We start from the raw sequence: 15309 nt of genomic DNA, 5'->3' as shown, positions 1-15309 counted from the left end.
ATACACAGACACATAAGCACCGTGCTCTCTCTCGTTGGCTTGTCTTTTCCGGATGGTTCAAAGACACAGCGCTCCCCCAGCTCCCAGCACGGCACTGGGGAGGCTCTCTGGAGCCGAGAGGCAGGTCCCGTCTGCTCTGCCCTGGGGAGGGGGAGGGGAGGGGAGCCCTGAGCAGGGCAGGATCCTGGACCACCAAGGGTGACCTGGAGGAGCCGGCTGCGGTGGGGGCTGAGGGGGATGCGGGCGCATCGATGACGCACCACACTGGGAAACGGTGGCGGCTGACGGAGGACCGGGCTACGCACCACCAGCAAGGCGCGTCGTCTGTTGCTGCGTGTGCGCACTCACGCGTACCGCACGGGTCAACAGGCGCGAGCACACGTGCGTGAATAAACGAGCGGGATTACGCACGCACACACACACACACACACACACACACACTGAAGCGACGACAACCCTCCGAGGCAGGCTGAACCCACGGCTGGTTGGCTGGGAGTGCCTCTTCCAATGGCAGGAGAGCTGGGGTAGGAAACGGCGGGCGCTGGGGAGCGCGGCGAGCTAGCCTCCGGGGTGGAAGTGATGGAAGGCAAACACAGCCATGCCTTGCTGATATATGCACACAGACAAGTGTTCCCTGAAAACAGGGACAGGCACACACGCACACACGCACACACACACCCCCAGAGGCCCGCCACCCACACACACACACACACACACACACTACACCAGCTCAAGATACAGAGCCTCTTTCCATCCAACATATTCTACAATGTAGACCAGTATGGACTGGTTTACACTGTAGTACCATAGGGCATTACCAACATGGCTAAAAGGCTGTACTAACAAAGCTACAGGGCTGTGTTAGTCTATCAGTCAGGTTAGCTGGGTGGGAGGTGGTGGTGGTGAGGGGGGGAGTCACCCCTTACTAGAAAAGCCCCTGAGCTTCATTAGAGTATGTGAGGGTGTGTGAGGGTGGGGGTCTATTTTAAGCTCCATTCAAGTTGGCCCCCCAAGTTGGTAACCGGGCCCGGGGTCAGGGTGACGGGCTGGTGGTGTTCAGTCAGGAGCACTGAGGGGCTCTGTGGGCCTGAACACGGTCACCTCTCCCCTCAGCCCCTCAGGGCCTCAGCTCCCATCCAATCACTCCCAGCAACCAGCGCCCATACAAGGGGCGCCATTGACAACCAATTTCTATCATCCATTGGATCTAGTGAGTGCTCTTCAAATCCCCCTTCCCCCACCACAATCAGGGACATCAATGTTGTGAGCGACACACACACACACACAACTCTGTCTCTCCTGAGTAAATGTGCAGTAATACTATGACAGGCACATCCGGTACTGTTGGGGGCTTTTAGCCTTCGCACAAGTCCATGTTAAATCCATGAAACACATTCAGTACCCAGTAATAACAACAACACTAACGAATTGAAGGTCTAAAAAGATCAAAATAACACTGGCAGACGAGCAGCACTAATGTATCCAGCCTAAGCCTCTGAGAGACACAAACCCAAAAAGCAGGAAATACAAACAGCAATTTAGGGGTTTACAGCTCCACAACAAGGCTCGGAAATGAAGGGTCATAGTCAACACTACATTTGATCTGACAAAAAAAAAGATATATATATATATATATATATATATATATATATATATATATATATATATATATATATATATATATATATATATATATATATATATATATATATATATATATATATATACACACAGCATTCTTCTCTCAGAGAAAGGCATAATTACAAAGTGATCCGGACAACAGCGAGGCAGTTGGAAGTTTGTTTTAGGGTCGTGCTATTCTGGGTTCCTAACTGGGCTTTCTGTTAAATTGAGGGTAGGAATGGTCCATCTGTGAGATCAAACACCACACCAGGCCTCCCTGTCCTCACGCAACACTCTGTCCCGTCTGTCCTGCGGTTTATTTTCCTTCTCTCCTGCAAAGAAGAAACCCCCCTCTCAAGCTGGGTCTGAAAACACACCGCAGAAACTCGTTCTCTGGTTCTCCAGTCAACAAGCTTGCAGCTGGGAGACATTCGACACGAGCGGGTCCTCCACGGCCCAGGGAGGACAGCTCGTCCAGCTCAGGGCAGGGGAGCACACCGGGGAGACCGTGGGGGGAGACCGTGGGGGGAGACCGTGGGGGGAGACCGTGGGGGGAGACCGTGGGGGGAGACCGTGGGGGGAGACCGTGGGGGGAGACCGTGGGGGGAGTGACTCCATCAGAGAGGGCTGGGCTGGGCTTCATTACTCTCTGCTTGCTTCCTCTTCTTACTTCTTCAAACTGCGGAGTCCAGCTTTACAGTTCTCTCAACACAGACCTCCACCTACCCCGGGCTGTGAAGATGGTCTCTCCCAACCTCACTACTGGGTTGCCCTTACCGGCTCGTACCTTTGCGGTCTTGGCAGGGGGAAGGAAACGGGGGGGCAGAGTGCAGTGCTCCATGGTGGGGAGGCCATTTGTGATGCAGCACTTCTCGAACACAATGGCGTCTCTTTGTCCCAAGCCTGGGGGGTCCGTCTAAGCTGCCCTGCTCCTCTGGAGAGAAGCCAGAGAGGGAGAGACCCACTGCCAACACTGCAGGCTTAACCACAGGCCCTGTCAGCATTCTATAGCGTACGGCCTATACACTTAAGTGGCATGGATGCACACACACTTACTGCTCCATAACAATACTTAAGACATGAGAAGTCATAATCAACACTATAGTATAGAGTCTGTGCCTTCATGTGGCAGGTGCACACACACACACAACTGGGAGAAGCCCAACATTACTCACAGCCCCCCCCCCCTCCAAGATAGATGTTCTACGTCTGGGTGAGGTGAGAGCCCGCAGAAAGCATCCCTCCCAACCTCTGACCTGAAGGCCCACTGCTGGCTCAGATCTGCCGCTCTCAACCCCTCGCCAGGTTCACCCTTTCACTCCAGTTCCTCCTCACTAATGCTTAACCTAGGGAGTACCAGGAAAAAGTTGTTTTGAACAGCTTTGTGCTCTCAGGCATTCCTGATTCAGCTCCTAGGAACCAGAGGAGACTTCTGGAAAGTGATGACCATGAAACGCAGCCCCGTGACATCAGAAGGGGAGATGGGAGGACAACACGCACCTCGGAAGCACAATCAGGGCAGGTCTGCTGTGTGTGTGTGTGTTCTGGCACCAAACAATGCCCTTCCCTCTCCCTCCGTCGAGCCGTGTTCAGCAGGCCCCTGATGGGAGTGACCCAACCCAGTCTCCGACCTCCGCCAACTCCAAAACCTAAAAGGCCACCAGCACCTCCCCTACACACCACTGCATGCACCTGTGCTGTGCTTCACTCTGTCTAAAGAGAGGCCCTGTTCCAACACCTCCACCGGGTCACAGTTGGAGTGCGGGGGGCGGGTTCTGATGAGGGCCTTGTTAGGGTGGGGGTGGTGCTCAGACTTCTGAGGGCCTCCGCCGCCGTGCTCTCATCGTGCTGAGGAGGAGAGAGCCGACGCCACTTGAGGCCGACACAGGACGTTCTGTCGGGGTGTGAGTCAGTCACGCCGACAGGCTGGAGGTAAAAAGAGGTAAGGTGAACGAGAGTGTGGGAGAGCCAAACACACACACACACACACACAGACAGAGACAGAGAGACAGAGAGAGAGAGAGAGAGAGAGAGAGAGAGAGAGAGAGAGAGAGAGAGAGAGAGACAGAGACAGAGAGACAGAGACAGAGAGAGACAGAGAGAGACAGAGACAGAGAGAGACAGAGAGAGACATACTATCGCAAGCTACTAGCGATAACGTTGTGTTAGGGGGAGAGTAGCAAACAGGCACGCAGCCAAACACACACTCACGCCCCCTGCATGTGACTCGCAGGCCAAGGAGACCCAATTACATAAAGAACACTGAACTTGTATCAGTCCACTTTTTGTTTGGGAACATTCTGCATTCGTGCCACGACACTTGTACTCCAGATTAGCCACTGTACAGTGGCCACAGAAAGACTGGGTAGTGGCTGTGTAACTACATTTCAACACAGAAATGATTGACGAGCGTCTTCAAGGGAGATGAGGTACCGTTTTCTGCCAGTCGTGTCAACGTCACTTTTCATCTTATTGGATTGGATTTCAGATCCAAAATGGGGGTCGAAAAAGTATTCAAATGCCAGTTAGGCTACTTTTGGAACTATTGTGCGAATTAAATAATCCTCGATAATCTGGACCACAAGACTGAATGACTAACATCGCCATTCGAGTCAGACATTACAGCCTGGCTTGTTTCCTCGACAGTGAAGGGTCAGTGTATATGTGACCGACCTTATGGGTTAAGCTGGAGGAACGCAAATCGAATTTGAAGCAGTGCCGCCCTCTGTGTCACACAAGTGAAAGGCACGCCGGGCCATCAACCACTTAGAACAGCGCGTCCGATTTCTGTTTGGAGGCTGAACCCCCAGGCCTGGTCCCCTACTGTCCTGTCCTGTATTGGATTGACCCGAGGGTAGTAGCAGGACACCAGGGCAGCAGAGAGCCAGGGAGGGCCAGCAGAGAGCCAGGGAGGGCCAGCAGAGAGCCAGGGAGGGCCAGCAGAGAGCCAGGGAGGGCCAGCAGAGAGCCAGGGAGTGCCAGCAGAGAGCCAGGGAGGGCCAGCCAGGGAGGGCCAGCAGAGAGCCAGGGAGGGCCAGCAGTACACAGGCTCTACTCAGGCTGAATTGACCGTGTTAATGGGACTGCTGCAATCCCCCCCCCCCCCCGCCCCCTCCCCAAACTGCATGTATACATATACCTACATGCCATTAAAGCGGTTGCATGTGCACAAAGAAAGACAGGGTCGCACTGTTCCACCTACACACACACGGCATGTGAACCCCCCCCCCCCAGTTCAAGTTAATAAGAAAACCCTGTATCACGCATGTGACTCCATAAAACAGCAGTGGAGCATAAAGTTCCAGACAGGGCTACCCTGCTCTGACCTGGCCTGCTCTGGCCTGGCCTGGGCTCCAGGCTCTGGGAACTCCTGTCTCCTACCCCTCTGGAGTCAGCATGTTGCTTTTGTAGATCAAATCCCCTCTGATGTCAACGAGCCAGCCGGGTGTAGGGAGGGACCTCAGAGGCTGTTTGGAGCTGGCCACCGACAAACCAGAGAGGCCCTGCGTCGTGAAAGGTAGAGACCTTACGCACAGAGAGGAGATTGTGTGAGGAAGCCGTGTGGACCCGTCTCTCTCTCCCTCGCTCTCTCTCTCTCTCTACTTCTCTCTCCCTCGCTCTCTCTCTCTCTACTTCTCTCTCCCTCGCTGTCTCGCTACTTCTCTCTCGCTCCGTCTCCCGGGACATTCCGTGCGTGCCCAGCGAGACGGCCACCTTCCTCCCACCAAGGTGCCACATTCCCCCTGTCGACAGACACAGACAGAGCTCCTAAGGTGGTGACACCTTTAGCAGCCAGGGGCCAGAACCAGGTTGAGACACGCACGCACAGGTTGGACCCTGGCACAGGCTGCTGACACATTGCGTCAGGGCATTGCCCAAACAGGAAAGAAGCCGACGTATCCTCCGAGATGATGGGGCCCTTCTGTGGAGTCAAAGGTTCGAGAACCACTGAGCTGTGGTGAGTCTCGAGAAAGACTTTTTGGGCGACACCCAAAAGTGCTGAAAGTGAACCGTGAAATAAATAATTTGCGAGGCCTAGTTAGCGAGGTGCTTAGGGCAGGGCAGGGGTGAGGTTAATGGAGAAACTGGGAGGAAGGTCTGGCCAGCGGACCTGGCCGCTGATCAGACAGAGGAGGGGGGAGGGGACGGTGTCACGCAGGGGCTGGGCCTGCGCCTCAGAGAGACACGAAGATGAGGGGGAAAAGAGTCCCCTCCTGAGGACCAGCACCTCAGGACGCTGACTCACTGCGGGCGTGAGGGGGAGACACCTGGCAGACAAGCAGTCAGGAAGAACAAGTGTTCTCCGCTTCTTGTAAATCTGGACGGGGAAGTCTAGAAACGCTGCCAACCGCCACACAAAAGGTACCAGCAGATCAAAAATATCAAGCTGGAGTATCGTGTTAAGAGTAAAAAAGCTGTTTGAAACGGAACTACTTCTGCGTATCTGTTTACATCCCCAGGCCAAGCCATTTACTGGTGTTTACCAGCACTCAGTGAGCCAGTTAGCAAATGTTAGCTTTACTAGGAATACAAGATTAGTGACATTGCATTTCTCATAGACTAACTGACATTACGAATGACATTCTCTCTTCACCTTGATCTCTAGCTGGTCTCAGCCAGCCAGAGCCATCACCACTATGATACTCAGCTCAGAAGACAACCCCAGAGCCGTGTAAAAGGCTAGAAATACCACACGAGATCTCCTTAGAGCCCTCTGGAGTGAACACTTGATTTAGACCGCCTGGGGTGCCAGAAGGGTGGAGTTCAGCAAAAACCTTTGGTAGTGTTCCAATCCACTGTTCCCTGGTGCCATGCAGGCAACCTAAACAAAGCACTGCCGGAGAGGCATTTAAAAGGATATCAAGTGAGCCTACAAATTCCATCCAGGTCTGAGCGTATGGCCGGCCAGTTCAGAGGAAGCCTAGCGGCACATTAACACCCCAGCCTTGGGCACAGAGGCCAAACCAAGAAAACACACCTAAAATCTCCTCAGTGTAACTTCATTTGGCTGCCACTCTCACTGCCCAATGATATGGCACGCACACGCACGCGCACGCACACACACACACTTCTCCCCCTGCCCCACTGTCCTGGATGGCATGGATGAGAGATGTATAGGCTCCTGTTACCTGGATATCTAAAATGATGCCCCTGAAAGGAGAACTATTTTTAAGCGCCATAATCAAATCGCTGAGCCTCTTTCAAAGGGGTCTCTCTGGTCTGGTCACAGAGTGAACATCTGCCCACCTAGAGCAGAGCACAGCGCAGAATAATCCCCCCCCCACCCACCCCCCCTGTGTCGTGACATGGGGTGAGGCATGGATTAAAGTCAGCCAACCAGCCTCCGTATCCACATCATCCTTGTTAATGTGTGTGTATGGATCACTGTGTGTGTGTGTATGTATGGATCACTGTGTGTGTGTGTGTGTGTGTGTGTGTGTGTGTGTGTGTGTGTGTGTGTGTGTGCGTGTAGTTGTATGGGGGGGTAGGAATTCAACAGATGCAGCTTTAGCTGGCACGGTTGTAATGCTCATCATTCCTTTTACAATGCATGAAATTATAAAAACTGACAGTGCTAAGGAAACTCCTGTTTTAATGGCTGTCTGTTCAGGTAATTGAGGTGACTGATGCAGATCAGTTTAATGGACGGGTCTATGCAGGCAGGATTTTTTAATTTTAATTATTATAATTGTGGTGGTAAAATGCAAAACATTTCTGCCATTTCATCCTGAAACTGGTACAAATCAACAAAAACCAGAACCAGCCTCAAGGAACGTATGCAGGATGTACTGCACCTTAATACTCGGAACTCATATGTATTTATTTTTAAACACACAAATATAAACAATTCAAGCCTGAGGACCCAACTGTAAGCTGTAGCCTCGTGCCAAAACGTATTTGTTATGTATCCCAGGTCCTCCCTAGTGGGCCAGATGCTGCACCAGAGCACCTTCCTCTCCTCCGGATGGGGGAGCTCACAGGAGGCCTGTTCCACCCGGGCTCCACCAGTCAGCCTGCTGACATGGAGAGGAAGGAGTGTGGAGGGACTGGACCATCTGGTGAAGGCCAGTTAGTTTGTTTTGACTTTCCCCTTTATCTTTTTCCCACCCTCCTTACATGTCCATTACATTTCTCCCTCTCCAGTTCTGTCTGAGACTCACTTTCTCACCGTCCTCTCATCCATTAGCATAAGCACTTACTGACACCCTTATAAATCATCTCTACAACAGCATTCACATTGGCAGCAAAAAAAGTCCTTATCAACATCGTTTTTCCTTGAACCTTGGTCTCATTACCCGTTTCTGATCAGAACCTTCCAAGACTAGATGATAAGACTAAAGAGCCACTGACACGTGAGGATTGAGTCGAGACCTAGCTTTCTTGGAAGGAACTCCATCTTGGCCTAAAGTCTAAAAATGTCCTAGGCCAGGCAAAGGCAGTGAGCTAAGCCTTGGAGATAGAAACACCCTTAAGAAGAGCCCAGGCTATACCCAAAGTATTCTATATTTGGCTGATATAAATAACGCTGTCAACAAAACAGATGACAAAGGTAGCGTTGGGACACAGATCGCAGTGGTTCTGATGACTGGGGTGAAAACAGCCTAAATGGTTGTGAAGTCATGTCAACTAACAGACAGATTCACCTTGTATTACAGTTAACCAACTACTATTTGTAAATCCTTAATGTCTGAACATGGACCGCTGTTGCGGAACAAGTTGGTGCGACTGTTGTGGACCGCTTCTTTCCTGTTTGGACAAGTCTAAATTCTCACCAGATCTTCACTGCCATGTGTCCTGAATCATACCAACACATACACATTAACAGCCATAATTAACCTCAGAATAAACATCCACAGAAAATTTGTAGTTGAGCAAAACAATCCTGAGCAAAGCAATGTCTGACAGAGCCAATAAAGCGCACTGCGGTCAAAGCATGACTCGAGCATGGTTGGTTCTAGCTAGTACTTTCTGGCTAATAGAGAGCTATCATTAGCTAGATAACTCGTTACAATATCACATAGGTTACTGTCCCTATGTCTCGCAATACACACCAGCAAGGTACATTTGAAGGGTATATATGTGGGACAAAATAATGAACGACATTTCTGTCCAGTCTTGACGACTGACAAAAACCTGTTTGTGTCAACGCAGAAGCGGTCTGCTTACTAGCTCGTAGCTACAGTCCAGGACCAGAGCGTTGGTTGAGAACATCAGCACAGTATAAGGCATCGTCACACAATGCCTGATTTCAGCTTGCTAGCTACAACCACTCTGCCCCTGGACCGGGTCAGGCAGACCAGCATAATACATAATATTTAACTATCTAGTTTCCCTTACCTTTTTCATTCTGGGGGCTTCAGCGACAGTACCATCACGATTTACAAAAGCTTCTCCGCCGTTTTGTTGCGGATCGGTACGCTTCATCGCGGACGCCTGCGGCATCTTCACGGGGTTCGGGGTGAGAAAGCCTGGGCTCTGGTCCCCGGCTTTAACGGTGGGATCCGTCAATGGGCTGGTTGCGACAGGGTTTGGTTCGTTTTTGACTAACCCCTTTTCCTCCGAGTTGGGTGTCAGAGGTGATTCGGGTGGTACATCTTTGCTGGGGACGTCTTTTATTTCGACCTCGGCCATTTTCGCTGCCACAACCTGGACTGACATCGCTACAATTTCACAAAGTCCTTTCCCAACACAGATAACGAGGCGGCGAACGGACGTGACTGGACCACTTCTGAAAAGCTTAGGCGTTGTGGTAGTAGTAGTATCACGCCTAATTTCTCCACCCATTTACAAAATGTCCAAAACTCCCCTGGACATAATACATGCACCACTGCTGAACGGTAATACGTTTTAAAGGGAAGGGATGAAATTGTATTCAGACGCATGTTACTATATGTATTAAATAACAAAACGATATATAACGATGAATACACTTCCCAAGAAACACTGCCCTAACAAGTGCATTATGGGAAATGCTGTTCACATAAAGGGATACGTATCAACACCGAATTCATAAATCATAACAATTCTCTAATAATATTTTAATTGCCCATGAACATTTTGGTATGGTATGGTTATACTATATAGTCGTACATCATAGTCAAATGTTTTGAACATTTTCTTTTTTATACTGGAAAAGCTACAAGACTATACTGCCATCGGGTGGTCAAACGTACAAAAAAATAACTGATTTAACACAAGGTTTGTGTATTTATTTACAGGTTGAACACTATAAAAATAACATTGCTACAAACCATCGAAAACATCGGACTAAACACAGTGGCACAAAGAAATTATGTTTCAACAGTATGGGCAAGTCTTTGTAGACATTCTGAACAGAAGTAACACACAGCGTTTTTTTAACCTTTTAAAAATGACATTCAGAAAGTATTGCAAGTAGAAGCATTTTCTTAGGCAGGCCATATAAGAATATGACTTTGGCACAAACTATATCACAGGCAACCATCCATTAGCTTGGTATTCTAGCAGTATTTGTGGCATGCATACAGCTATAAATCTAGTCCATAAGTTGGGGACCATATGTCCTATTATAGATGTGGATGACACATTGACCATGCCAGTGGCAGTACCTCGAACCCGATGCTATTATTCAAAAGTTGTGCATTTGAATGCACTATAACTAGTGTCCTGATGTTGTGCCTTTACAGCTCTATTGCTTCCAAGGTTTATGTAAAACTGCCCTACCACTGAACAGAAAACAATAGCAAACCTATCAAGCACGGACTATAACTGCTATTTTCAAGCCTTGATAATTTACAAGAATCAATCCTCAAAATCTGATAAAAAATGTCTGATGTAATATATGCCATCCTGATACATTCTTAGAATACTTACAAAAAAGGTTTTCATGTTAAAATACAGTACTGCTTTTAAAGCCAATGTAAAAAAAACTAATAGATCACTCCCAAAATTCACTACAAATTGAGGTCACGGTTTACAAATGCCTTGTGCTGTTTCACCAAAGAAAAGTAATGACAAGATGTAAATTAACGAGTTAATTTATCCTCTGAAACACACATTATAAACAGCATCCAAAAGGAAGTTCCCGGCTCATGACCTTGGGCCACAACATTCAAATTGTGAGGACACCTCCACAAATGTCTAAGTAGTGAGAACTTCCCTGTGCAGAGAAATGTTCAAAAGAGCAGAGAGCTCTCCTCAATCTCCAAATATCCACAGGATGTTAACCCCTGACAGACCAAGGTTTACTCTCCTGCAAGATGGCAAAACAAACCAATCGCAATGTTAAAATGATACGCAACAAAGAGTGACATTGTCAAATTGGCATTCATACTGACATTTGCAGGACTTCTCTATTGATGCCTATGAAAACTTTCACTCACCCCAGCATTCCAGCCTCCTTGGTTTTGATGACAAAGAGGAACATAAGAACCGTGTGGAATAGATTGTTCCTGCCCTGTTAGAGACAATCACAAGCATTCATGACCCTGGCTTCAGGTTGACAAATGTCACAGATGTCTTGGATTGTCCTCAGATAAAAGGATGAGTAAGGGACAGATTTTTTCCACACACAAGAAGGAAACTTTGTAATCAATAATGTGATCTTTGTTCAAGGGTAGGATCAGGTGTGTGTTTGTGACATCACCTGTATCGGGTTAGAATACATTTGGTGTAGGAGGGTGGTGCTCACCTTGGGCAGGCTGTACACATGGCCCTGGTAGATAAGCTGATAGTGTGGAGGGTTGATGCTGCTCTGATGGACGCAGAAAAGGTTCTCATTGGTCACATCTGTATGGAGGAAACACTTCAGGCGTTGAGGGAGAGCCAGAGAGTGTGCACTTGCACGGATGTACAGCAGTGTATGTGTGGCCTCACCAGGTTTGTCTGGAGTGTGTGTGAAGTGCTGGGAGGTGAAGGTCTTTCCGTCAGGGTACTTTGGATGGGGAGGAAGCCTCGAGTCCAGGTACGTGCACAGCAAATGCATCAGGATCTATATGGTCCAATGAAACAAGCCAATCAACGAAAAAGAATACAGAGTTTTCCAGACACAGTAAGTTATTGAGGTCTGTTTTTAGACCTATTGGGAAAGAGCTGGGTTAAGCCTAGTTTATACTTATGTCGCCGACACTTTTGAAATGGTCGCAGACGAAGAAAAAAAAATGTCGCTGAAGCTGCTGCATTTATACTTCGGCAAACACATAGCTATGGTTACATTGTTTACGCCTTGTAGCCTAGGTGATCGATTGGAGAAAAATGGCTGTAGCTAATTTTGACAGGCATTATAAAAGGTGTGGATATGTTCTAACTTGCTCTGCCAATCTCTCCTCTTTTCCTTCCATCTTAAACAGCTGTTGAGCGTTCACTGAAAATTCAAAACAATGCAGTCAACGACGCGTGCCGTCTATCTAGCCAATCACACTTGCGCGACACTATGTGACGACATCAGCGCCAGTAGAAATTTCTCCTGGTAGGCGACACTTTCAAGCGACGGTTAAAAGTGTCGACCGTGACGCCATTTATGTCGGCGACCTAAGTATAAATTGGGCTTTAGGGTCTGACTTACAGCACAGTCTGTAGGGAGGTCTGTGTCCCACTTCCTGCTCTTCAGGTTTTCACCTCCGTTCCATCGGAAGGAGCTCATGCAGCCACTATGGGCCAGCTCTGATAGGAACAAGACACAAATAACATCAGAACATGTTCTAAATGTACACGCTGGAACACTAGAGTGCACGCTAGGCTACATACCATCGAATGCATACAAGTGGTATCCTATGCTGTACACTTGCTAAGGGGTGGCATGCGTCGCCCCTCACCTTTAACTCGTTCTACAAGGTACTCTTGGTTGGGTGTGATGTCCAGGTACTGCACAATGGCATTCATGGTGGGGATGGAGCTGGCTTTCACCACTGCAGCTTGTTTCAGGCTGCTTATACTGGCCTCTATAGGTACAGATGAGAGAAGAGATTCGATTTATTTCAGCAAATCATGACTCTACAACTACATGTTCCATTATTCTCTAAAACCCTCTGCACAAGATTAGTATATCCTACAGAGCCTACTGCCTACCCCCTATTTGTAGTTCTGGACAGCCCATCCTCCTGAGCTGGCTGTTGACTGACTCCATCTCCTTCACCAGAGGAACCAGGATGGTGTCATTTATCCACTACCAGGAGAATGAAAAACACTGTAACACACTGGCTCGCACATTACAAGCAGCCTATATTGTTAGCTGTTTTGCATCAGAGCTCATCTCTGAGGTTGTTACGGCTTTACCCACGTTTCTGAGCTTGGCGGTCCAGCTGTCTATGCTGTCCACTACCAGACGATTGGTGGTTATTCTGGCCCATACCTGAAAACCATAACGCAAGAGCATAGGTCAATAGATGGGGACAGACTGGTAGACAACAGTTGGTGCTTGCTTTAGGAAGGCCTAAATGAATTGGCAGACGTAATGGAACAGACTTAGCTGGTTCCTTTGGGACCGACAGTCTGTCCAGATGACAGAACAGACAGGTCTGGCTGTACTGACCTCCTCTGCGGCCTGCTTGGACCCCAGGTCGGTTTCATCTTTGTGGGCTGAGGGGGCCAGGGAACGGCAGGCAGGCTGGTACTGGAACTTCCTCAGGCTCTGGGCGTAGTCTCCCACCGAACGGCTATAGTTCCAGAACGTTGGGCTGTGGGATGGAGACGCAGACTCAGGGCTCCCTGGAGTTGGAGGACAAACAGCAGGACACGGATATATCATGGTCCATAGTCAACACTTGACAAAAGGGTGCTCGTTTTTCAACACCGGTACAACCAGAGGCTCCCAGCTAGATTACTTTATATTAGACACTGTCCCACTACCTAAATGCCTGCATACACAGTTCACCCAGCTGATGTTTTTACAGACAACACAGCCATACCTAGCTGGCTACGGTGGCTCTTCTCCTCCTCGGAGCGGAGGAACCTCTCCAGGAGCTTCAGGTCCTCCATGTAGTCCTCCTTGCCTCCTGGGGAGGTGAAGACGGAGGGGGAGGTGCGGTAGCGAGCCCTCAGGCTGGTGCCTTCTACTGGCCCGATGCTGCTGGGGAAGGGGGATGAGCCAGGGGAGGGGCTGTAGTTCACCACCTGACAGGAGAGACGTTTATAAGCTGGAGAAGTCCCACGTGAACAGAAACATCATTTGAAAACAGCGACAACAAACCTCCCGACTCAGCAACCAGATTGCATTTTAATAGGATATGACAGTCACCTTTCCAAAGGCCAGGGAGGGGGAGAAGGGTCCTCCAGCACTGCCTGGGGTGGAGGGGTTGGTCAGTGGAGGGCTGTAACCCTGCACACAGCTGGGGGAGAACTTTGGGCTGGTGCTGGCGGGACGTGAGGGGCTGAAACTAAGCACACTCTGGCCCTGGAGGGGGGATGACTGAGGGGGGGCCGGAGCCTCCTTCTTCTCTGGTTTCTGAGGGGGGGAGGCCTGAATACCTAAGGGAGAAAATAACATATTTGCAATTAGTCTTCTAAATATAGATTTTTGGTCTATGTCAGGTTTGCTTCACTTTTATGAAGAGGAATGTCTGAGTCCTTCAGAAAAGATATTTCTTGCCAAAAAGCAACTACTATTATACTTGGGCACCTACTCCAGTTTCTAGTGTGTTCTCACCAGATTTCCCCAGGCCCAATAGGCGATGCTGGTCGGGGGTGACAGCAATGGTGGAGGGGGCCATGGTATATTTAAAGTACTTCCAGAAGTCAAACAGAGCATTGAGACTGAAGAGAGAGGCCAGGGCCAGTTCTATAACAGGATGAAGGAAAAACACTATATTCATACATCAAACCATAAACCAAAACATTAATATATTTTACTCTCACTACTGTGATCCAAACTTTTCAACATTTATTTCTTTTATGAAGGACTTTAGGTCACGTACCAATGTACCAAATTGGCCAGTATGTTATGTTGTAGTAGCGGCTTAGTAGTTTCCCAGACCTGCAAAGCAAAATAGGCAGATAACATAGCAGTAAGAAGGGAACCAAATTAATTTAGGAGAATTAGTTGTTAAAACAGGAAGTGTCTCACAAATACACAAACGTACATTTCCGTGTAGATCATGCCAGCGAGTGATACGTTGAGTACAGCCCATGCTAGCACCACTTGTCGTGCCTGCTCCTCCCTCCTCATCCTCATCGTCCGGTCGATAAGAGTTGACATGCCGTCCTTCGTTGGTGTCATCAACCACATACCACGATTACCTACCTGCGACACCAATATGTAAACTTTGGTTAAGGGTCACAATGACAGACAGCTTGCTGTAAACAGAGCTCCACATGCACACGAATACTCTCTGGCGGTTGCTAGCTAGCTAGAATGCTAGTGCTAACGTTAATAATAGAACACGAGACAACACCATTGTAATTCACAGAGGTCAGCTGCATACATATATTGCCATACTATACATACAAGTCATTAACCAGACCAACATGTGCAGTTCTGTTTATGTGAATTATGTCAACAGATAGTTGTTACACACCGTTAGCTGACTAGCGACGGCGCTGCACCATTCGTATTTCACCCGGATGTAGTTTGTCGATGTTTGAAGTGTACTTCTGAGTTTGAGTATTTGGCAGTAACCCAAAGCACAAGAGGCGGAGACTTGGCGAAGCCTGTACCCTATGCCTGTACCGCTGCCGCCATTTTGGACTGAGACAACAGTTTAAGCACTATAT

General features: G+C 48.8%; 2 protein-coding genes across 4 annotated transcripts in view; both read right to left on the bottom strand.

The window, feature by feature from the left end:
• ahcyl2b (adenosylhomocysteinase like 2b) overlaps window positions 1–9423 on the bottom strand; it is a 26383-nt gene extending 16960 nt beyond the window's left edge. For all 3 annotated transcript variants that reach the window (XR_014762437.1, XM_084701361.1, XM_084701362.1), the window contains exon 1: window positions 8962–9423. Coding sequence is in view for 2 of the 3 variants with exons in the window: in XM_084701361.1 (XP_084557487.1) it covers window positions 8962–9408 (447 nt within the window). In the remaining variant the exon portion in view is untranslated. The remainder of the gene's footprint in view (window positions 1–8961) is intronic.
• Window positions 9424–9811: 388 nt separating this feature from the next.
• Window positions 9812–15247, bottom strand: tmem209 (transmembrane protein 209). The gene is made up of 15 exons (XM_084701685.1): window positions 15114–15247; window positions 14679–14839; window positions 14514–14572; window positions 14246–14377; window positions 13838–14067; window positions 13509–13713; window positions 13133–13308; window positions 12881–12952; window positions 12670–12766; window positions 12417–12542; window positions 12167–12264; window positions 11479–11593; window positions 11294–11391; window positions 10986–11059; window positions 9812–10855 (listed from the first exon to the last, which is right to left on the bottom strand). Exons 2-15 carry the CDS (start codon window positions 14822–14824, stop codon window positions 10801–10803), a joined length of 1683 nt encoding a protein of 560 aa, XP_084557811.1. The 5' UTR covers window positions 14825–14839; window positions 15114–15247; the 3' UTR covers window positions 9812–10800.
• Between the last annotated feature and the right edge of the window lie 62 nt (window positions 15248–15309).

The sequence above is a fragment of the Hypomesus nipponensis genome, chromosome 7 (assembly GCF_054491055.1).
Source record: "Hypomesus nipponensis isolate SF chromosome 7, ASM5449105v1, whole genome shotgun sequence".
Classification (NCBI taxonomy): domain Eukaryota; kingdom Metazoa; phylum Chordata; class Actinopteri; order Osmeriformes; family Osmeridae; genus Hypomesus; species Hypomesus nipponensis.
This window is presented reverse-complemented; position numbering and strand designations above follow the sequence as displayed.